Genomic DNA, 22,659 nt, shown 5'->3' with positions numbered 1-22,659 from the left:
GCGGTGATGGTAGGTGGATGTGGTGGTTGTGGTATGGGTGGGTGGATGTAGTGGCCGGCGTTCTGAGAATAGTTGGGTTGAGAGAGAGAGAGAGAGAGAGAGTAAAAAATAATAAAGAAAGAATATTTAAATGAAGTGTTAAAAAAAATAGAAGTTTTGATGTAAAAAATATTGTAAAGTGATGTGTTATATGTTATAAAGTTGATTTTTTAGATACTAAATGCTAAAATTTTTAAGATGTTTGATGGGAATACTCTAATACATTTTACTTCCACCCAAGTTGGCATATCAAGCCTCTTGTACAAGACATCCGCTGCATGGCTCGTACCTTTCCTGCATGCACTTTTAGTTGGGTGCGTTGCTTTACGAAATGTCAAGCTCATGTATTAGGCCAATGGGCATGTATTTCCTCTTTTGAAGGTTTTATGCACCCTCAGGCCCCACGCTAGTCTATTCAAAAAGGCTCTGAGGAGTGACTGCCTTTTATCGTCTTTATAATGTTTTTTTCCTACCCTCTTCTCCTTCTTCTTTTTAATGATAAGACAGATAAGGTAGAATTTGAACCTATGACGTCCCCTTTATGGTGATTGCTCTTTATTATTACTAAGATATTAGTTGATTTTTGGTATAGACAGAGTTTGAATCTTAAATTTCTTATTTGACAATAAGAGACTTTACCAATTGATCTTAAAAGATAGAAAAAGAAGTAGGTTTAAAATATAATTTTCCCAAGTATTTACAGAGTTAAAGATTGTATAGTAATCCATACATATGAGTGTGTAATGACTAATGACATGGTATGCATAGAAATATAAAAAATCTTAATGGCGGGTCATCAACCACTCCGCCAATGGAAGCACTTGTTTACACTTTTCCACCCACAAATGTCCTAAGCCAAAACCAGATATCATAAACAGCAAATTCACCTTTCAAATGCTGGTATACCTCCCGATCTAATAACTGGTTTAATTGACTATCAGCCAATATGTTTGATTGTTTCTGGATATGCCGACTGTCCTGGAGGAGTTCTTGGTCTAGCGTATTCAGCAAAAATTACCCATCCATCGAGAAACTGCAACACCACAAAATGATAAGCATTGAGTAAGCTATTTCGTAACGAATAAGAACTTGAGTAAAATTGCAGCAACAAACCAAAGGCCAAACACGTAGTTTGGTCTTCTACTGTTTGGCAAAATCACATGGTTTAGTGCAAGGGACCACATGCACATTGGGGTTTTGCCAAAGTCGTCCAACAAATTCCATAGAAAGCTTATTAGTGACTCAAATCTGTGATGTCATCAGGGCTCCTAAAGGAAAACTCCAAATCTCATTTAATCGTTATTTTTAATACAGTTATAAGATGAAAAAAAATGAAGTTAAAACCTAGGCTTTAATAACTTTAAAGTCCGCTGATATTTAGCATTGACAATCCTAGGAGATTTTTTTTTTTTTTTTAATCCTTCCAACTTCAAAACTACTAATTTTTTTATTTTTTATAATTGAATAGTTATAATGGGGGAGGGGGGATTTGAATCCTATATATCTCAATTAAAAATACCAAGAGGTGCCAGTTGAGCTGTGAGGCCCTTGGCAATGGTCAAATAAACAAACAATGGACAGTACATAAATGGTTTCATCATTCCATTCAAAATGATTCACACTATGGTAACATTTTATCTTTATGCAGTATGTAAAATTGACAGAAATTTCAAGGTAGACAGACCTGTGCATCCATCCCTTTCATTCCTTTCTCTGCATCTTCTAAGGTGGCATAATTCACAAACCCAAATCCCTTTGAGTATCCTGAAGCACGGTCTGTCACCACCCTTGCTGAAACATAGGCCCAAAAAAAGAAAGGTTATCAATGGCATAGCCAAATATTCTCCACAAAGGGCCAAGATCAAAGATCACAAGGGCTATGATCTAACCCAACACAAGATTTAAAACATAAGATAAGAATGTAACAGAATTCATATTTTTTCCCCAATGGGTAAGTTAAGCAAAAATCTTTGGGGTCTTGATGAACACACCCTCCACACCATTTTTGTAGGGGAAGGAAGTGCTATTTGAGTTAAAGCTCATCAGCTAAGCTATCTTTTGTTAAATCATAACACATGATGAGACTCAATTAACCAGGCCATTGGTCCATTTGCTTGAAAACCCTTCTTGGAATTACATACTTGGAAATTTACATGCTACATATGAGAAAATATTTGAGAGACAGAAAAGAATTGTTCCAATCAAAACACATGCCAAAATCATTCTTCAAGGTGACAAATTTCAGATCATGATATAAACTGAGCACCAAAGGGTTCCATGAACACCAAAATATCTTTGCATTGCTAAAATCTTTAAAGCATGTTCTACAAAGTTGCACACATTTGTGTGTGTGTATAGAGAGAGAGAGAGAAAGAGGGAATGAAAGGTAACACCATTTAAGAAATATAATATTACCGTGAACAACTTCACCAAATTTAGAGAATGCTTCTTGAAGTTTCTCTGACGTTGTTCTCTTGTTAAGCCCTGCAAGCAAAAGTGTTCATAGATTCCAAAAGACCATACACATGCATATAACATTAAAGCAACTCCAGCACCGCAAGGAAATCTCCTGCTAATACTAGTAGCTACCAGGACACCAACAAAAATTGGCAGAGCCCCGAAGATTACAAATTGGTGGACTCCGACTTGAGTAACAATAATTGAATTAGAATAAGACAATAAGTAGAAATGTATGTCAGTTTTAACTTAAAGAGAATAGACATCAAGCAGGGAACCTCTTTTCGAAACCACCAACTACTTAACTGACCAACCTGTTGGAGAGCATAATTACAGGGACAATATTTCTTGGTTCACTTATTTTGCCCAATTTCTGTATGATAGTTTCATAGTGAAGGCTGGGAAGCTCTTTGTTTTGGTGAAAAAATTATTATTTCTTTGCACCTAGATTTTCGTCACTAAGAAAATTAACCATCTTTAATAATTTAAAAATTCCAAAAACCATTCTAAATCAAAATCTTGAAACAAAATATTGACCCTCATGAAGAAGAAAACCCCAGAAATATAAACCATAAAGAAATGAACTTGGCATGCTAAAAATCTCTCAAGTATAGAGATAAAAATAAAAAATAATTCATGGGTGTTAATCAAATGGCGATAATTGAGTGTGATTGTAATTTAGATGGAGCAAGTATTACCAGAGACAAAAAGGGTCGTTGAGGGAGGCGAGGCTGAGGCTGAGGCTGAAGCAGAAGCAGAGGCAGAGGCAGAGGCAGAAGCAATGGCTGCAGAGGAGGGTTGTGAAGTAAATATTGAAGTAGACAGAAAGCGTTTCACGAGTCCGGGTCTCAGCGCCATTTCTAGTCGGCTTTCTGTATCAGATTGTAGAGCAATTGAGCAAGGAAAGCAGCTGTGTGGTGTAGTGTGATGGGAAAGGAAAAGAGTAAGAACCAAAACCCTAAACCCTCTCTCTTCTATTTTCACTTTTATATTATTTATATTTAATGGCTAAATATTCTTCCACTCTTTTATCTTCACTGTTTCACATGTTCGCAACTTCGCATTTTAAAAATGTCCACGATTTAAATAAATGTGAAAAAAGAGATTTTTTTTTTTTTTTTTTTTGGAAATGTGAAATAATGAATGCATAGAATTAAAGCACTTAGGTTGGGTTTGGTCCAATTCAAAATACAGTTTTTTAGTGAAAATTTATTAATAAAAGTGTGCTAAAATATATTTGTATCTTGAAATTTTTTGAAAAAGCGAGAAAATGGTAAGATTTTAAAAAATCTATATATATATATATATATATATCTAAAACTTGAAGCATGAAATTTATTATTGCTACGTTTTTTTGTTGAGATACATCATCAATCACATCATCAACTTACTTCATTCTCTCTCTCTCTCTCTCTCTCTCTCTCCTTTTATTAATTTTCTTAGCTTATTATTACACATTCTCAAACTTTTTCTCTTCCCTTTTACCCTTTCATCTTCCCACTATTAACTACCATAATATCTTTCTTTCTCTATCCTTCTTCCTTTATTTTTTACTTTTCTTATTCTCATCTTCTTATTATAAATTTCCAATTCTCTCTCACCTTCTGGGCATGGTTTTATCACACACAAAATGTTATTTCTCTCTCTTTCTCTAATTTTTTTTTTTTTTTCATTTTTTGGTGGTCTTGTTTTCCTATTACATGACTCCTATGGATTTGTTGCTAGAGAAATCATAGTCCACTCCCAATCCTTTGTGATCATGGTTCAGTGTATCAAAAGTTTTTTTTTTCATATTTATCATTAATATTTGTTTGTAGCTCATTTGCATCAAGCCACATCATAGAATTCATGTTTGTGATTTCAGCCAATCTGATGTAGATATGGGAGTAAGGAATAAATATACCACTAATGCTTGGGAAGCCTAAGTATACCATTGTTAATTGTCAATTACAATTGTTGTTTATGTTATCATTGTTATGTGTTGAATTGAAGTAATGAACCTATATACTTGGCCTAAATTGAACATGACCATGCCAAATTTTGAGATGCATATCCTTTAGAGTTATCAAATATGCCTAGACCATATGAGTTTCTAATTTTTTTTTCTTTGGTTGAGATTATGAGTTCCTTTCCAAAGTATTATTGATAATTGTGAATTGAAAAGTTTCAAAATTATTTTCCTTCTTTTTTTTATATACATTTTTAAATTTTTTACATCCTATAATGTGGTTGATGTGGTATGGCTAGCCTCATATTACACTATAAAGAAATGCAAGTGTATTTTCAGTTAATGAATAATTCACGTTCTGTTGTAGGTTATTGAATAATCAATCTCATATTATCAACATAAGCTATTTTCAAAGCTTACTTTAAGTTGATGAATTTTTATGTTTTTTAAAACTTCACTTTAGATTGATGTGATTTAGTTTTGTATTTTTACGATGGTATTTTTTTCTTTGATTTAATAGATATCATCTTATTACATTATAAAGATAGTATATAAGAATACATCATTATTATATTATATAGCATGATTTGAATAATTTAATGTTTATTCCTATATCTTATATTTTTACTCTTTTTGTTCCTATCTTATTTTTTTTATAAATTTCTCTCTCTCTCTCTCAATTTTTTATTCTTTTTTGCAACTCTACTTTAGGTTGACGAATCATTGTATTTTTTAAAACTTTATTTTATGAATACATTTTACTGTTATATTTTTGAGTTTTCTATATTATAAGTAATATCTCTCTCTCTCTCTCTCTCTCTCTCTCTCTCTCTTATTGTAGGGTCACAATTTGCAGCCCAAGCCCAAAACTTATGGAGTCTTGGCCCAATGAGCCCAATACAATAAATTTGTAGAGAATGGGTCAAAGAATTAGGTCCTAATGAGTTGGACAACGGCTACTATTGAATTGCATGACGACCAAACACAAATAAAGGATGCTGATATTAATGGACTTTCAGTCTGAGGAGGTCAAACCTGTATATAATGATCACTCTTGAATATCAGAATGATTTAGATTGCTATAATATTTTCTCTTTCTATTTTCCGATCCCCTTTCTCATGGAGGGTTTCTCACATTATATAGCTCCTTTTGGGTCATCTTAATTCTACACTTATTGATCATCTGAGTCCCTATTTGAGTGCCCGTCCCATCAGACACCCCTTTTAGCCTTCTGTGAGTTGTGGTAGCCAATGCAGCACTGTTTAGAGGTATTCTCCACATAAATGCGGCCAGAAAAGTAGCTGCAATGCATTTAATGCTGTGTCAGTAGTTTTTCCTTAAATATTTTTAAGTTTACTTATTTCTCGTATGTTCATGAGGCACATTCCTATCGTTGGAGCCTTTTGGAGGGTCACTCTAATTGCTAGAGTACACACTTAGGCTACATTTGTCGTATCTAAGGAGGGATTCTTCCTCGGATCATCTTCCATTCATTCCCTACTTATGAGACTTTAACTGGGAGTCCCTAATAACTATTTGCTCCTCCTCGGACTTGTCAATGTCCCGGATAAAACCCAAAGCCCAATATATGATCTTGAGCCCTTACCCCTACACTTATAGTTTTGGTTTAATTTTTGTTTGAGTTACTTAGTTATTTTGTAAATGGGAATTTGAATTTATTTATTAAAAAAAAAAAGACTTGACTATGCATTTAAATGTGTCTATCAATTATTTGAGTAACATTAAGTCCAATTTTGTTATGATTTTTTATTATCATAATAATCTTCTTTAAGAGAACGAGGAATTTGAATGATTTATTTAAAACTTAAAAAGTTTAATTGCAAAAAAAAAGAAAAGAAATAAAATTTCAAATAATATGGACCACCTTATAAAGGAATAATATCAATCAAACGCAACCCAAAATAATAGAATAATATATTGGTAGAGTTAGAAAGATGAAATGATTTTAGAAATTGTTTAATTTTTAGGGAGAACAAAATTATCTTCAACAAAATTTAGAAAACAAATTATATTTTATACCACAATTATAAAATAATTATCTATTCCACGCATCGCGTAGGTCTGTAACTAGTTGTATATAAAAGCTAAAAGGTAAAAGTTGAATTTATAAGCTGATACAAAGCAAACACTTAGTTGGATTTGACTCCTCTTCTTCTCCGTACTAGAAGATTATAGTAATATTACATACACAAAAAATTTGACAATATTATTCATATCAATTGAGTTAGCAAGTATCTCTCAAAAAGAAAAAGAAAAAAAAAGTTTGCAAGTTTTTATAGGTTTTCGTCTTGGCTCACTACTAACAACCTGACGTCATTTGTTTTTTACCTACCATTAACAATATACCACATCATCAAATATTTTTTTTTATCAATCTTAGAAGATTAAGATCTCTAATTAAAAAAAAAAAAAGAAAAAAGAAAAAAAGAGCTTGTTTGAGTTATGTAATATGGAAACTACCTGAGCCATATGGTCACTTGATTAAGGAAACATTTGTCTTAAATTATGTAAATAAATTATCAAAAATAAGTAAAATTGAGTTTACTTTATAGAAAGGGGAATGTACTGACTAGGTTGATTTGATGGTCTCATATGATAGATTTTATTTTATTTTTTTAAATTAACAAAAAAGAGACTCACTTTTGTGATTATTGACCTTATTTACTTAAACCCGTTATTGATGGCAGGGGCACCCTTGGGCACATCAAGTCTATCCGCATTGTGACACAGTATTTCCACGAAGCCCACGACTCGAACTCAACAACTCCTAAACTTGCATATATGACCAAGTCTAAAACTCCTATCAATGTGCCACGCCCCACGAGATAGATCTTGCTCTAACGTTACACAATCCTTTTAAGTTTATGAATAAAAATCTTAATTTTTTTTCCCACCAAATATATAGTACTAGGATTTGATGAAGTAGGCATCTCCCTGTTATTACCAAAGACACTGACAATTCCTATCCAAAAAAAAAAAAAGAATAGTGACACTTGGCGAGCTTCCTTCATTTTTTCATCTTCTCTAGCAGCACGCTGCTTGCGTTCTTCTCTCATGGCTTCCACTGCTGGACTGGACCAAACCGACGACGCTTCAGCATTATCTTACTTCCAGAAAACAGTTAAGTGTTTTCTATTTTCTCACAACAAAAACCCCCCTCATTCTTGGCTACACTACTATTTCTCTACTTTCTAACCAAAAACAAATATGCTTTTTTTTTTTCTTTGTTTTCAAAAGGTATGTTTGCACGATTGGTGGTTAGTTAAGTCCGATAGAGAATTCGAAGGGAAGCGACTAGCCGTTGCAGGCTCTACTGCCAGAGAGTAAGATCTCTCTCTCTCTCTCTCTCTCTCTCTCTCTTTGGTGTTAGGGTTTTGTTTTTGATTTGCAGATTTTCAAGAATCTATATTTTTTGTTTTGATAATCTCCCTGTATTGGTTGTAGAAAATAGATAGAAAAAACTATAAATTTTGAATTGATAGAAAATAAATTTTCATGGGTTTTGGGTTAATTTTAGTTAGTCTTCTACATTGTGCGGGACTGTCAAATATCTGTAAATCTGAGTGGATTTTTATTTGTTTATTTATTTTAGTTTTGGTACTTTTAAGGAGTAATTTGCTTTTGTTTTTGTTTTTGTTTTTGTTTTGGGTTTCAGGAAACAGGCAGTGCGACTGTTTTCCTCTGCGCCGATAGTGAAAAGATATGATTTTAGTACTATGGAGACAGCTGATGGAATATGCGTTGTTATTAAAGGGTTCATTAACAAGCCGCGCACTCAAGAGAACGGGTTTCCTTCCATGGTATTGTAATTCTTTTCTTTTTATGTTCTGTGCTTTGTGTGTGTGTGTGTGTGGTGGTGTGGGGGAGGGGTTTATGGTTTGGGGGAAATGACTATCAAGTTGTTGCGGCCTTTAAGTATGTATTTGTTGAATATCATGGCAACTAGCAATGGCAGTTTCTGATGATGTTGGTAGTGGTGGTTGGAATTGTTGGGGAAAAAAAAAAAAAAAACTAATGAGTTGGTGTGGTTGTCAGCTAGAGGTTTTAAGACCAATGAATACCACACCAACTGCCTCCCCATCCCATCGCCCTCTATCCTCTTCCCCACTGTTGCCTCCTATCCTTTATCCTCATCTGCTGCCCCTCTACTCATTTAGATTGGTCTCCAAAAAACCCCCACTGCCTAAGCTTGGTGCTGTTTTGGTCAAGAAAACCATTAGCGATTAAATCCAGTTTCTTGGCAGTGGCATTGTAAAAGCATCCATTTTTCTCATCATTTGCCCACCAATGACACTAACTAGCTGCATTGATGGTAAAGTGCTGACTGAAACTTGACTTTCTGACATCTATGGTGTGGCGTTGGTTTGATTTCTTGCAATAAAGACCAAGTTGTTGCTGCAAAAAAGCCCCTCCCAAAACAGCTGCACTGACTGATGAACACCCCTCTCAAGGAATTGAATTTAGCGAAATTGAACTTTCTATTTTTAAATGAACTCTGAGAATACTGTAGCTATGCTTGAGAGCTGATTGAACTGGCATTGACATAAGATCAAGTCATAGCTGTGCTTGTACGTGTAACAAAGCCCAAACAAGGCTTGTTATTGACTGAAGGCATTTCAACCAGTGTAGAGTTGCACATGACATTACATTTGCTAAATTAACATGTTTGCACCTGTCATAGAGTTTACACTCTACTTTTCACTCTAACAGGTTGGTAGTCATTTTGTGTTGGGCTTTCCTACTGACTGGGAAGAATATGCTACAAAGTTCATGGAAGGAGATTCTACCAATGGTATTCATTCAGGGACTATTGCTGATTCAGGTAAGTTTGCCAGTCATCTAGCAAGTAACATATGCACTACTAGTTTGTTTAGATCATATTTAGTTAGTAAAATATGTGTGATTTTTCTTCTTACATACCCAATAATTCTGTTAAAATCTTGACTGAATTTTCCTTTTGGATCTTTTTTCTCATGTCTTTTTATGTGCTTGGAATATGCAGCCATTGCAGGCACGGAAAAATCTTGTCCAACTTCAGAACAAACTCCGAATAATCACGAGCAGGTCACTCACAGAGGTAAGCTTGATGTGGAAGCTTTGAAAGGTTGTTCTCATAATGTGTCTTGAAACTATCACTGTTGATGCCTCAATTGGTTCTGATTTGCAATGCTTCTGAGGTGCAAACATATTCAGTGAATGGTATATCAATTAATTTTAATAAATATAATGAAACTTGAGAAATCTGACAGGCAGTCTGAAGAATAGCCCAGGATCTGGATGTTCAATGAAGCATAAAAACAAAATGTTGAGTCCCAAAACAAAGACATTTGAAAACCCAGATGGAGCAAAACTGAACAGTTCATCGGGTGTCTCCATTCAACCTGAGGGGATAATGGACATATCAGATAATGTTCCAGACCACTCCGTGGGCCAAATATTGGGAAGTTTGTCAGAGAATGTAAGAGGCAAAGGGAAGGATGAGAAATGCACAGTCAGTGGGTTGAAAAGTGAAAGTATTAAGATGAATTCTGTTCCGGTGGCCTCTGGTAACATGAGCGAAATCTTAAAAAATCATAAGTTTGAATTTGAGGACAATAGTATCCCAAGTTCGTCTACTTATGAAGGAAAAAGTGATGATGCTAAAGAAGGTGCTGACAGGAAGAAAACTAAGAGGAATTTAATCTTTGACCAAAATGTAAGTTTTTTATTTTTATTTATTATTATTATTATTATTTTTTATTCTTATGAAATTGGTATTGTTCCTTGTTAGAACTATTGTTAAATGATTAAATTTACCATTTCCCAACTGCTTAAGCTTTTGGGATAATTGGTAATTTAACATGGTATTAGAAAATTTCACGTGTTGGGCTCCACTTATTAAGAGGGAGTTTAGGCTCACTCGTGAGGGGGAGTGTTAGAAATATGGTTAAATGATTACATTCATTGTTTCCTAATAGTTTAAGCTTTTGGGACAATTGGTAATTTAACATTCCTTTTACATCCGTTAATTTTTTATGCTAAATGACTATAATGAGTGTCTTATAAAGGTGCCTTACTGCCTTACATCAACTAACTGAAATGTTTATCATGAAAGCATGATAAGTTTATTCTCCAACAGATTTTGTGTACTGCTCTTTAGGTGAATTCGTAATTTATCTCTGCTGCTGTTATAGATGAACACTGTTTTTGCACTCTTTTTTTTTTTTTTTTTCATAAATAGATTGCAGACTAATACTAGTTATATAATAACTATCTTTTCTGTATGGTACGCAAATAATTATATGTAATGTAGCATTAATAACTTCCAAATGTTTATTGTAGCTCAAAATTTCATTTGACAGGTTGCATTTCAGGGCTTAGAGGAAACACAAATTCTAAAGAAGTATCCTATTAAAAAAAAAATATTCTAAGGAAGTTGTTGAATGAAATGTCTTGAATACATGAAGCAGCCTGCTTTTAGTTTTTATTATTATAGGCAGTTGGTGTATAAATTACATCTGTTGTCTTGTGCCTAAGGAATTTTTGCATAGGTTTCCATCTTTTTGAGGGGGCTATATTTTGCATCCATCATCCTCACAAGTGATTAATGGGATACTGTTTGATTGTTTATTTTGTTGTGTAATTTATAGTGTTCAGAGTAAAACTTTCATTAGAACATTGATTTATTCCTTAGAGGATTCTTGTTCATAGGAAGTGACTACTGTTTTTTGATGACCATCAACATACCACAGATGATCCCTCTTTTGTCCTAGTTTTGGACTGGCTGAGTATACTGATTATTGTTCAACTTTTTGATAAGAAGGAAGACCTCTTTTTTGTATATGTTGGTCTGATGCTATTTCTTATAACCAAATTGTACAACTTTATGCTATTTCTTTCCTATGAGAAACAAATCGCTTAAGTTATACTATCATTTTCCTCACTTGATGGGGTAGTCAAATACAAACACTACACACCTTGGAATTGTTAACCTTTGTGTTGTAGACTATAATATCCTAGAGATGACCGATGGGATGCTTTCAATGATCCCAGCATAGGTGCTACTTTCTGATCTGCCAGATGGGAAGGCTCCTTTTCCTCCTCTTTATTGAATCAAAGGATCCTAGAGAAAGGAGTTTTTATGTTTGGGCCTGATACTTTCTTTTAGGTATATTTTTATGTCCAATATTATAACTCTGCCTGTATTTGGGCATCTGTGTCCCTGACATGTTCTTGTATGACATGGACACGTTGGGGACTTTGCCATGTTTGTGCTTCTTAGGGTAGAACCCTCGTATCATGTCTTGTTCCTTTTGTTTGCAACTTTGCAAGCATTTGCCAAATTGATTCTATCTTATATTTGTTTATCTGTCCTCCTGGGCATGAGGATAAATTGCTTAGCCCATCAAGGGTGAAAAGCCCCTGTGTTACTTAGTAACTAGTTATGGTAGGTGGGGTCAGTTGTCCGTAAGAGTTTGATTAACAATGAGAATTGTTGCACTAATCTGAGTGAAGTTATCCTATGTCATAAAAAAAATATATATATATATATATATATTTGTTTGTGTATTAATCTCTACTACTAAACAAATTTTTCCATGATTTTTTAGGTAAGTCGTTCTCAGGAACTGAAAAATGAAAAATCTATTGTTACTCCAGAATCCTTGAGTTATGGACGATCGAGATCAGGCAAGTGTGCCACTTACTTTCCTTCTCTTTCTCTTTCCTTTGGTACCTTTTTTTTAACCAGTAATTAAAGCTTATATAATTGCAATTGACTATAAGTCATTACTTCTGTATTAGCTGTATTTTTTAATGGCTCAAACCATGGGGATTTGACACATGAACTTTTTCCAGTAAATTTTTTGTAGCATATGAAATGGGTTTCTGTACCCATGTATCATATCATGTAAAGGAATTTATATGAGGAAATGAAATCATTTATGGATTTTCTTTGAGCCCCCCACCCCCTCTTTGGCGGAACTTCAATATATTGCATTGACTGAAATCTTAGCATGGTGTCAGCCTTGTATTATGACAAACACAGATGACAGAATCAATATTTTTTCCCCTGAAATTAGTTGAATCGCACAGAAATGGTTAAAAATATCATATTTCCAGGTTGTGCTTCTCCTGGTTAATTTTATTTCCATATGTTGCAGGGAGACTACTTCTACCCACCATGGAATTCTGGCGCAATCAATTGCCGGTTTATGATGCGGTTTGTAAATTTCTTTTGGCTTATACATCATTGCTTAGCCTTGAATTGCACGTGCCTCTGCACATTTAACACACTCATTGGTGGAAATCTGTCAAATTTCTGCTTTGAATTTGTTGACATTATTACAACTGATCAGAACTTCAAACTTAAATTTCAACTCTCTCTCTCTCTCTCTCTTTCTAAGTGCTTCCACCATCTCCGAGAAAATCCTCATTTCAAATTGTATGTGTATGCTTGTGTACATGTTATGTGTGTTTCTTCTTCCTTATGTTTTGTTTGTGTATTTCAGGATCGTAAAATCACTGGAATTATGACCGAGAAGGTTTGTTGCCCTGTTAACTACCAAACATTCCTTTTCCTTTTTTTTTTTTTGGGGGGGGGGGGTTGTTGGTGGTTCAGATTGAAAACAATACTTGTTTATATATTTTTGGTGCAAAAAAGATTAACTATTGGTGTTGTTGAGTTCCTGGGCTTTTGATCATGGGTGAATCACCATGAATGCACAATGACTCATTCCCCTTACTATTTTAGTTCAGTAACATGAATCCTGCTATTAAATTCACCTGGTTAAAGAGTAAAACCCATTGATTTGTATGTTCTAGTTAGTGTTAGTAAAAGAGCGAAGCCCCAAAGCTCTAGTGCTTTTTGCCTCTAAAGTGAGACACTCAAAAAAAAAAAAAAAAAAAAAAACCCAAAATTGAATTAAAACTTTAGGATCTTGACATTATTGATATAAATCATTGATTTGTCATATTGTTAGTGTAACTTATCAAAAAAACATATAAGTTTGAGTGTAACTTGTCCTAAAACCCACAACCCCCTAGTTCTCTATTTTTTCTCCTCGAAACAATTACCCACCCAGCTTCTTCTTCTTCTTCTATTTTTTCCCTTTTAAATATCTACTTCATACCGATTACCGTACTGCTATGTCTTCATATTCTTAGCTCATTCTTGGAAAAAAAAGTATGATATAATATATTTGTGGTAATCGTTTAGTTACTTTAGTAGTTGATGTTGAACATAGAAGACTAAATCTTAAAGACTTAATAGTCCATAAGTGATTGAATTATTAACTAGTATTAGTAATTAGTCATAGGGCATTATGGCTATTGGAGATTTAAGAAAGGGTATTATTACATGGAAGTACTCATATGTAGCTGATCCAAAAAATTAAAATGACTTGACTTACAATTTGTATTAAAATTGCAAAAGTAGGGCTTATATAAATGTTATTTGAATTATATAAAATGTTTTATATTGATTTATATGATAATTTGATTCTTGTATTTCTTGTTGATAATTATTTTTATATTTATTATTATTATTTTTAAATGTGTGCTTCATTTTCAATCAGGCGTGCGCTTGTGCTTAGGCTCCAAGAGGCTTTTGCGCTTAAGTGCGCCTCACACTTTTACCAACACTGGTTTTAGTTTTGTCTTAATGAATTATTAACATGTACATTTAGTAGTCCTCTACTTATCCAAAAAATGTAGTATTCTTCTACCCTCTTAATAAGTTCATAGTTGCCAGATGCCATTTTTTGTTTAAGCTGTATACACCTGCAGCTGATGGTTTGTTTCACTATGTTGGTAGGATGTTAGATCTGTGCCTCAGAAAGGGAAAAGGAAGTGTGGTTGACTTTAAGGGGCAGCTTTAGTGCTTGCTGTTGAATTTAATGGGACTTAAAAAGGTAGATGTTACAAATTTGATTTTTAGTATTATAAATAATTACAACTATATTCTGTCTGGGAATATAAAAATGCAAATGGTCAACTATTGAAATTTGTGGTCTCTTTGGAAATCAGAGGATAGACTCAAGGTTTTATCTGTCTGACCTGCACAATGGAGACCTACAGAACATGCAGTAAATTCCTAGAACTTTTGGTGTGCATCAGGTTAAAAAAGGGGAAAAATCTTCAACTGATGAGAACATGTCTCTGAAATATGTTTCTGTGACATGTTAGGATGTCTTCTAAGAGAACTTTACCTAGTTTAGGCATATAGTATTAAATGTACATATAGGAATGATATTTATAATCATTATCATTATCATCATATAAATTGAGATTAACATTAATTTTTTTTCCCTGTTATAGAATATAGGAACAGGTTAGCATAACTCAATGAGATCTAGCTCAAATAGCTCTTTTGCTTCCCACAAGAATAGTTGGGAGGGTGATTGTGAGTTTAAAACTCATTGGGTTTGTGTGTAGCTTACCAATAATAGTAATAATAAGTTAGCGGAAGTCATGCCATTTTTAGAAAATTGTTTGTACTGTGGTAGCTGAAAAGAAAAGGAATAGTGCTGTTTATTTCAGTTACTTGATTATCTTCATTCTAAAATAGTTTGATACTTAGCAGGTTTTGAAAATCACAACTGATGGAGCAAGATGTATAGGAGCGAGATTCAAGCCATGGACTTCCTTGGGTTTATTTTGCATTTTTTAAATGCTAACCCTTATTTGTTTTGTCATGTGATAGGGATTTGAAACCCATGGCCTATACTGTGTAGGAACTAGGAATTGTAATTTAACCAAAGCACCTATTACATGTTAACCCGTAATTGTGAATTTATCTCCTAGCTGTCATATGTATAATAGTTCTATTTTGCCAATCTGAGGTTGCTGCTTTGAGTATGATACACCTTATGGATATTGCGCACAGGTTAATTCTGAACTACATGTATTGAATTGGAACATGAAAAGCTGGTTCTATCAGTTGAGTTGTCTATGTATTAAGCCTTTTTTATTGAATCCGAATCAATTTGGCTCTCGTTATTTTCCGACATCTTTCATAGAAATGCCTGGCTTTTTGGTGTTTCTAATTGTATTCGTATCTTTTACTCTCCTCACAATGGAGAAGTGACTTGAAACATTCCCTTAATGCAAATAGAATTATTGCCATTCTTACTCTGCCTTGTGGATGGCGCCCGCAAATGGATTTCAATGACTTGCCTTGCTATTTTTTAAGTTTTTTTTTTTCAGCTTAGCGCCTTGAGTTGTCATTGTTTTGGATCATAATTTTCAAACGATGTTTTCTATTTTACTGATTCATGAATGAGAAACTGCACAATTTTCAGTCTTCTGTATGGGGTGCACCTTTTAAGCCTATCTTACCAGACAAAAAAAAACAAAAGTTCTTAACCTGTAACTTGTAGTTAATGTGGTTGTACGTAAGCCCAATATTGGTAGTCATTTTCAGTGAGTCCAATATTAGTATTTGTTCAAAATTCAAGGGAGATTCACATCATATGGTATATAACAATTCATAACCTATTTTAACTTTTGACTTTTATGAAAATTTGGTTTTAATGTGCTTTGGCTATGTAACAATAACATAAAGTAATTTTCTAGTATAAAGAGGGTTAGTTTACGGGATTTGGTTACTTAATCAAATTTTAGGGAAATTACATTTACCACCTAAAACTATACCCTATCTTACACTTTGCATCATAAACTTTTTAAATGTTTGTACCATAAGCTATGACTTTTGTTACATGTTGCATCTTGATGTTAAGTTTGATATTAACTTGGATGGAAAAGTATGACACTATGTGAAAATACCCAATTGCCCCTCTACTCAATCTATTAAAAATAAATGAAAAATTACATTTTACCATTTTAAACTATATTTCTTATTATACTTTGCACCCTAAACTTTGAATTTCCATTCAAGTTAACACCAAACTTAATATCGGGGTGCAAAGTGTAACAAGGATCATAGTTTAGGGTGCAAAATATGTACTCAAAAAGTTTAGGATGCAAAGTGTAATATGTGGTATAGTTTAAGGTGATAAAGTGTAATTTCTCCTAAAATTTTGGATGAAAATTTGCCATTTTCCAGTGATGACAATGTTGAGAAGAAAAAGGGATTTATGGCTTTCTTGCTAGCAAGCAAGTATAACTATGGGTTTATATATCTTTTAGGGTGCCTAGGGTTTGATGGAAAATTATATTAGGAAATACAGATTTTTTGTTTAAAAAATATAAATATTTGATTATATAGTACATACTCTAGTTAGTAAGTACATGCAATATACACGTATATTACGCATATGTATGTAAAACTGAAATAAACTTGTGTCTGACGATTAGTTCCCAATTGCATGGAACTAAATGCGTTATTTTCATCTAAAAGTACTGACACGTTGATTAAGGGAAGGATGTAACTATATCATATTGTTGAATACGGCTTCTTAAAAGAAAAAATCTATAGTAAAACAAATATGTTGGCCGACTTGGCTCTAGGCATTAAATAGGAATATTAAATATTTTTTTAAAAAAATCTTAAAATGAAAAGTATCCTATCAACACCAAGATTCATATCTAACAGAAGCTGTCAAATTATACCGTCTGTACCACCGGGCGTGCTGGTTAGATGGTAAGGGCTCTATCCAGGCTTAAGCAAGGTCTCGGTTTCGAGTCCTTGTGTATGCAGCTGCGTTAAAACTCGGTTGGGAGAGCTTTGCCACCCGAAAGGGTCCTACCCGGCTCGAATTCGGATTAGTCGATGAACCCCGTCAGGGGCATCGGATTACCGGGTGGGAAACCAAAAAAAAAAAAAAAAAATTATACCGTCTGTATTCTTACTGTATTAAACAAGATGCTGAAACATATTTTTTTAAAAGATGTTAAATCATACTCGCCCATATATTTACCGTATCAAATAGGTACTGTATTTTACTAACTATATACAGTATAGATTATGTAAATACTCAATTTTGCAACCATTAAAAAAAATCCTTATAATGGGTCTAAGAGCATCTCCAACAAGAAAGCTAAATACAAAATGCTCTCTACTTTAGAGAGTAAACCTACAAAATAGGCTACTGTTCATTCTCCAATGGACTCTCTATATCCTGAATTTTTTTGGTTTATGAATAGTAACTCATCAAGTCTGATGGGCTATTGTTTATTCTTCAAATATTTTTTTTTCTATTATAATAATAAGGTATTGAATAAAAAAATGTTGAAAGATGTGTAGTTGTTAAAAAAAGAATAAATAATGAATGAAGAAATAATATTTAAATGAGATAGAGAATCTGTTGAAAAGTGTATTTGAAAAAGTGGGTAACTAAAAAGTAAAAGTTACTGTTTATTCTCCAAATAGTACAAAAATTTGTCTAATATGTTGGAGATGCTCTTAAAAAAAAATTGAAGGGTAAACTGGCCATTTCACATTTTATGAAAATTATTAGGTATAAACTGGTCATTTACCTCTTATAAAGGTAGATGATTATCTTAAAACCAGCCAATGGAATCCTGCCACATCATCTTCTTTTAATTTATCACTTAAATCCCTCTCCAAACAGAGAACAGGTTAAGATTTAAGAAATGTTGGCTCCCTTTCTTTCTTTTCTTGTATCACTTTTCCGACCCATCTACATCCACTGAACAACTAAACAAGCAACTCAAGCTGAACTCTTCATCTTCATCTTCATCTTCTTCAAAAGCACTGGTTGTCCTCCAAGCCGTCCGATCTGTCCTCCCACACCAAATCCAAGCCTTCAAATCCCAACTTAGCCACAATGGTGAAGAAGTTCATGGAGAAGAAGCCATCATCTTCTTCGTCGAAGGCGGTGAAGATGGTGATTTCGTTGGATGTGATTGCAGAGGACTTGAAGAAGACGGCGAGGAAAGGAACGAGCTTCAAAGGCTTGTATAAGAAGCTGTTTGGGACTGAGAATGAAACGACAGTGTTTGACAGTAAGAAAAGAAGGAGGTGAAGGAGAACATGAGGACGTTGGCTATGGTGTTGAGGAGTGAGAGAGAGCTTCTGGTTATGAATAAGGAGCAAGAGATGGAGATTTCTCAGCTTAAGTTCATGCTTGAGGAGAAGAGCACAGAGGCCAGTGATGGGTCTTTTTTTTTTTTTTTCTTTTCTTTTTTGAGAAATGCTCTGTTTGGATTGGGAGAAAGGAAGGGAAAAGAAAAGAAAGAAAGTGGGGAATTTAAGTGAACATTTTGTAATAGGGACTTAAGTGATTAGTTAAAAAGGATGACGTGGCAGGATTTTATTGGACAGCCTGCCCGAATATATTCTCATCCGAAAAACCCCAATCGGCGTAGCATAGAGTAAACCATTCGTTTCTTCTTGTTCTCTCTCTCTCTCTGCGCGCTCGAACTCTTCATCTTCGGTGAACTCTGCATCTTCGGTGAAGTATATCCCGAATCCACTATTGCGCCGACTGTACTGCACAGTAAGTTTTCTCAATTATTTTTTTTATAACATATAATTGGTTGCTGAGAAAACAAAGGAAATAAACTCTGTTTTGTGGGATTTACAGGTTGTTTTCATCTGGGCCTTGTATTGTTGTAAATTTGTGTTGTTTTTTATTATGATTTTTTTCATTTCCATTGTTGTGATTTGTATTAAGAACCAAGAAATTGTTTCGGGTATTTTGTTTTGGATGGTAATTATAGATTGGGCTGACTTTTTCTGTTTAGGTTTCTCCTCTTGGTTTTTCTAGTGTGGGTTTCACTTTGAATGGAATATAAAACCATAAGGAATTAGTTTGTCCAATGAAACATGTTTTATGTTTTTTTTTTTTGGATAAATCCAATGAAACATGTTGAATATGAATTACAGTTTTTTCTTATCAGAAAAGCATGGTGTTTTCAGGCTCTTATTTAATCAGTACACTGTAAATTTGAGTGTTTTGTCACATGGAACTTCTTAAAAATCCACAAGAAGGGGTTCTTGGTTCTTCTTTGAGACAACTTGTCTGCAACACCTAACAGATTGACTTTGATTTTATGCCTAACAAGGCTGTTTCTTCAATTGTTCCCCCTTCAATTGCCTGATAGTGAGAAGTTTGTGAAAATCCCACTTGTTGGTAGAGTCCATATTCGTCTTTCAAATATTACAATTTTTCATGTTACCTATCCAAAAAATTACAATCTATCATGTTGATACTGCTTCTTCATTTGTTAATAGTTAATACTGGAGAGATAGGTATTCTTAGAGAATGAGTTGTCATCAAAAGATGTAGCTTTGTCCTAATCAAAGTGGTAGACCATTTTGCCTATTTTGGCCTTGATAATATTGACTGAGGTTATTTACATGTAGTCAATGTATGGTTCTTGGTTACATTATCTGTTCTTGGGTTGAAAATACAGGCATGAAAAGTAATGTGCTTGTCAGAAAGAAACTCTGTCATGTATCCCAAGCAAGCATTATGCACAGATTTTTCCTTCTGAGGTACTGAGCCATCTCCGTGATGGGAAACTGTTTTTTTCACTCACCCTATGCATGGATTTTATTTTAGCACCTAGAATCTTGAGAATTCATTTCTTCAAGATGAGTTTATTATCTAATAATCAATGTGTTTAGGGTTTACTTACTGGCTTGAATTTGCAATTCATTCTTCAAGCTGTAGGGCCACTATGGGAAGTGTTCAAACTGTTATTTCACAAATGATATTTATTCAGCATGTAAAAAAAAAAGGTCTCTTCTAGCATATTGATTTATTAATTGTAATTTGAATGTAACAGTTAATATTTTATGAGCATTAATCTTTGTCATGATACTAAATTTGAAATTGCAGTGTTACTGTAGCCGGAAAATATGTTTAATCTCCAATAATCGATTGGGTTGGGTGTTCTCTGATGGATACAATGGAAGCAAATATTAAAACTGAAACTGTGGACAATACAATTGAGGGGAACAAAGGTTCATCTATTACGATAAAAGTTCTGTTTTTCGCAAGAGCTCGAGATCTTACTGGCTTGAATGAGATGCCATTGGAGGTGTCATCTGGTAGTTCTGCCAATGATTGTTTAAATAATCTTGTTGCCAGGTTTCCAAGCTTGGAAGAAATCCGTGGGTGTATCGTTCTTGCTCTAAATGAGGAATACACTACTGAGTCAACAATCGTCAAAGATGACGATGAGTTGGCTATTATACCTCCTATTAGTGGTGGCTAGTTATTTTTCTTTTGTAACTATCACTTGATATGTGTGTATTCAACATTCTGCTCTGATTGTGAGGCTGTCTCATCAGTGGCGATACAAAAGCATATTTGTCCTAGAAACCTGAGGTTTCATGGGAAAAAATATGGGCTTAACTTTGTCTACAGCATGATTAGAAATTCCTGCTTACGACTTATAGCTTTTGTGCTTCTTTGTATTCCGAATAATAATTAATAATAGAAAAGTATGTATTTTTTTATTATTATTATTTTGTTTTTCACTCATCTTTTTATTATAAAAAAAAAAAAAAAAAAAAAATTAGTGGGAGTGTGTTGATCCAAAGCCATTCTAGGACAAGAGGACAGTTGAGAGATCGTAGATCAAGTCGCGATGGCCTACAGGTGATACGATTTATGCCCCCAACAAGAGCTCAAAGGTAAAAACACTTAGGACAAGAGCGTTTTCTGATTTACAAATGAACAGCTAGAACAGGAAGCAGAACCAGAGGGAAGGAAACAAGAGAATCAACATACATGAACAGTCAAAAAAGATGGCCAAGCATACTGGCAAATGCAATAGAAAAGTGAAGTTTAACAATCCATGTGAAGGGACTTACTCATGGATTGTTTTCTAAGTAGATAGTGGCGAGCTTCTCTTTTGAACCAGCAACAGTCTCAGCAAGGTCTTCAAATGATTCTCTTTTGAACCAGCAACAGGTTTTGAATGTTATTTACTTGTGTTAGCTTATTTGATGATACATCCAAAACCCGGAGGTTGACTAAAGATGATAGGCCTTCCATCTTAGCAATACCATTATGGTCAAGTATAGTTCTTCAAGAGCAACACAATCCTTATAGAAACAATCGATGAAACAACATGTTCAGTGCAATCTTTTATGTAATTATAATGCCTTGAGAGTCAAAAGAAAAAAAGAAATGGGGTAAAATAGATATTGATCCCTAACCTTAACCTTTACATTGTATTTCAATTTAGTGCTTGACTTTTTATTTTATTTTATTATTTTTTTTTGAGAGTTCCAACATATGACGTACGCTCCTAATGATAGCTCTTTATTATTAAACCAAGACATTAATCGGTTTTCGGTGTAGGCGAGGATTGAATCCTAGATCTCTTATTCAACTATCATAGACTTTTCTAGTTGAGCTAACTGAAATCTACAAACATTTTAAATGCATTAATTTGGTCTTTAATCTTTCGATATTGTGTAATTTGTGTCAAAATAATCCCCACCGTTAACTGATGAATGGAAAATGCTGATGTGATTAATGGTCAAAATAAAATTTAATTTTCTTGCCACATAAATTGCTTTGCTTTGCCACTTGGACTACCGCATGGACTAAACTAAAAAAAAAAAAAAAAAAAAAAAAAAAAAAAAGTGCATGAGTAAACATAACCTTGAGATCTATTTTTATTTTTTTACACTTTCCTTGGAAACAAACACACAAAAATTTCTAAACCAAAGATTAAGCCTCATCACCCAAAGAAGATCCAATCAAAGACCGCCCACCTCATCCTCTCTCTACAATGACTCCTCCTTCCTCGTCATCCTCCTCCTCCGCTTGCCAATGGCTCTCACCTCAAATAAAACCACCAAATTAAAAAAATTAAAGGGAAAGAGAAAGGAATATGGAAAAGAAACAATTTCAAACATTAGTCCAGGATAAAGAAATTCAATTTAAAAAAAAATGAATGACAGAAAAAATTATTCAACAATGATATTTACGAGCATGCTTGTGTTTGTTTTCAAGGAAAATTTATTGGAAAGATGAGAAAGTGCAAAAAAGAAATTTTTTTTTTTTTGAATAATGTGTTTACATGTGGACCTTTTTTTTTTTTTTTTTAATAGTTTTAGGCCATGTGGCAGTCCAACTGACAATCTATATAGCAAGAAAATTATATTTTATTTTGTTCATTGGCCATGTCAGTATTTTCCATCAATCACTTAATGGTAGAGATTATTTTGATACAATACCAAAATGTTAGAAACCAAATTAATACATTTAAAAGGTCAAGAACTAAATTGAAATACAACTTAAAGGTTAGAGACCAAATATTAAATATA

General features: G+C 33.7%; 2 protein-coding genes across 4 annotated transcripts; one reads left to right on the top strand and one right to left on the bottom strand.

The window, feature by feature from the left end:
* Positions 1 to 711: 711 nt before the first annotated feature.
* On the bottom strand, positions 712 to 3,485 carry LOC115953452 (organelle RRM domain-containing protein 2, mitochondrial-like). The gene is made up of 4 exons (XM_031071095.1): positions 3,195 to 3,485; positions 2,455 to 2,523; positions 1,724 to 1,830; positions 712 to 1,072 (listed from the first exon to the last, which is right to left on the bottom strand). The coding sequence occupies exons 1-4, from the start codon at positions 3,352 to 3,354 to the stop codon at positions 977 to 979; spliced, it is 432 nt and encodes a 143-aa protein (XP_030926955.1). The 5' UTR covers positions 3,355 to 3,485; the 3' UTR covers positions 712 to 976.
* A 3,979-nt stretch (positions 3,486 to 7,464) lies between these two features.
* LOC115954088 (kinetochore-associated protein KNL-2 homolog) lies at positions 7,465 to 15,436 on the top strand. Of its 3 annotated transcripts, none has more exons than XM_031071951.1 (11): positions 7,465 to 7,586; positions 7,704 to 7,789; positions 8,122 to 8,266; positions 9,177 to 9,288; positions 9,469 to 9,543; positions 9,716 to 10,161; positions 12,056 to 12,134; positions 12,608 to 12,666; positions 12,956 to 12,988; positions 14,260 to 14,356; positions 15,028 to 15,115. In XM_031071951.1, exons 1-10 carry the CDS (start codon positions 7,521 to 7,523, stop codon positions 14,302 to 14,304), a joined length of 1,146 nt encoding a protein of 381 aa, XP_030927811.1. In that variant the 5' UTR covers positions 7,465 to 7,520; the 3' UTR covers positions 14,305 to 14,356; positions 15,028 to 15,115. The 3 variants fall into 3 exon arrangements, with proteins under 3 accessions (XP_030927811.1, XP_030927812.1, XP_030927810.1); XM_031071952.1 differs by having other exon boundaries at positions 15,025 to 15,111; XM_031071950.1 differs by lacking the exon at positions 14,260 to 14,356 and having other exon boundaries at positions 15,028 to 15,436.
* Positions 15,437 to 22,659: the final 7,223 nt, after the last annotated feature.

Source organism: Quercus lobata, chromosome 7, assembly GCF_001633185.2.
Source record: "Quercus lobata isolate SW786 chromosome 7, ValleyOak3.0 Primary Assembly, whole genome shotgun sequence".
Classification (NCBI taxonomy): domain Eukaryota; kingdom Viridiplantae; phylum Streptophyta; class Magnoliopsida; order Fagales; family Fagaceae; genus Quercus; species Quercus lobata.
This window is presented reverse-complemented; position numbering and strand designations above follow the sequence as displayed.

Bases quoted from the DNA above. Each gene is read 5' to 3' on its own strand.
- LOC115953452 (XM_031071095.1), bottom strand. From the start codon at position 3,354: ATGGCGCTGAGACCCGGACTCGTGAAACGCTTTCTGTCTACTTCAATA. The intron at 2,524-3,194 runs GTAATACTTGCT...TTTTGCTTGCAG, and splicing joins AACGACCCTTTTTGTCTCTG to GGCTTAACAAGAGAACAACG. The intron at 1,831-2,454 runs GTAATATTATAT...CCTATGTTTCAG, and splicing joins ATTTGGTGAAGTTGTTCACG to CAAGGGTGGTGACAGACCGT.
- LOC115954088 (XM_031071950.1), top strand. From the start codon at position 7,521: ATGGCTTCCACTGCTGGACTGGACCAAACCGACGACGCTTCAGCATTA. The intron at 7,587-7,703 runs GTTAAGTGTTTT...TGTTTTCAAAAG, and splicing joins TATCTTACTTCCAGAAAACA to GTATGTTTGCACGATTGGTG. The intron at 10,162-12,055 runs GTAAGTTTTTTA...ATGATTTTTTAG, and splicing joins ATTTAATCTTTGACCAAAAT to GTAAGTCGTTCTCAGGAACT.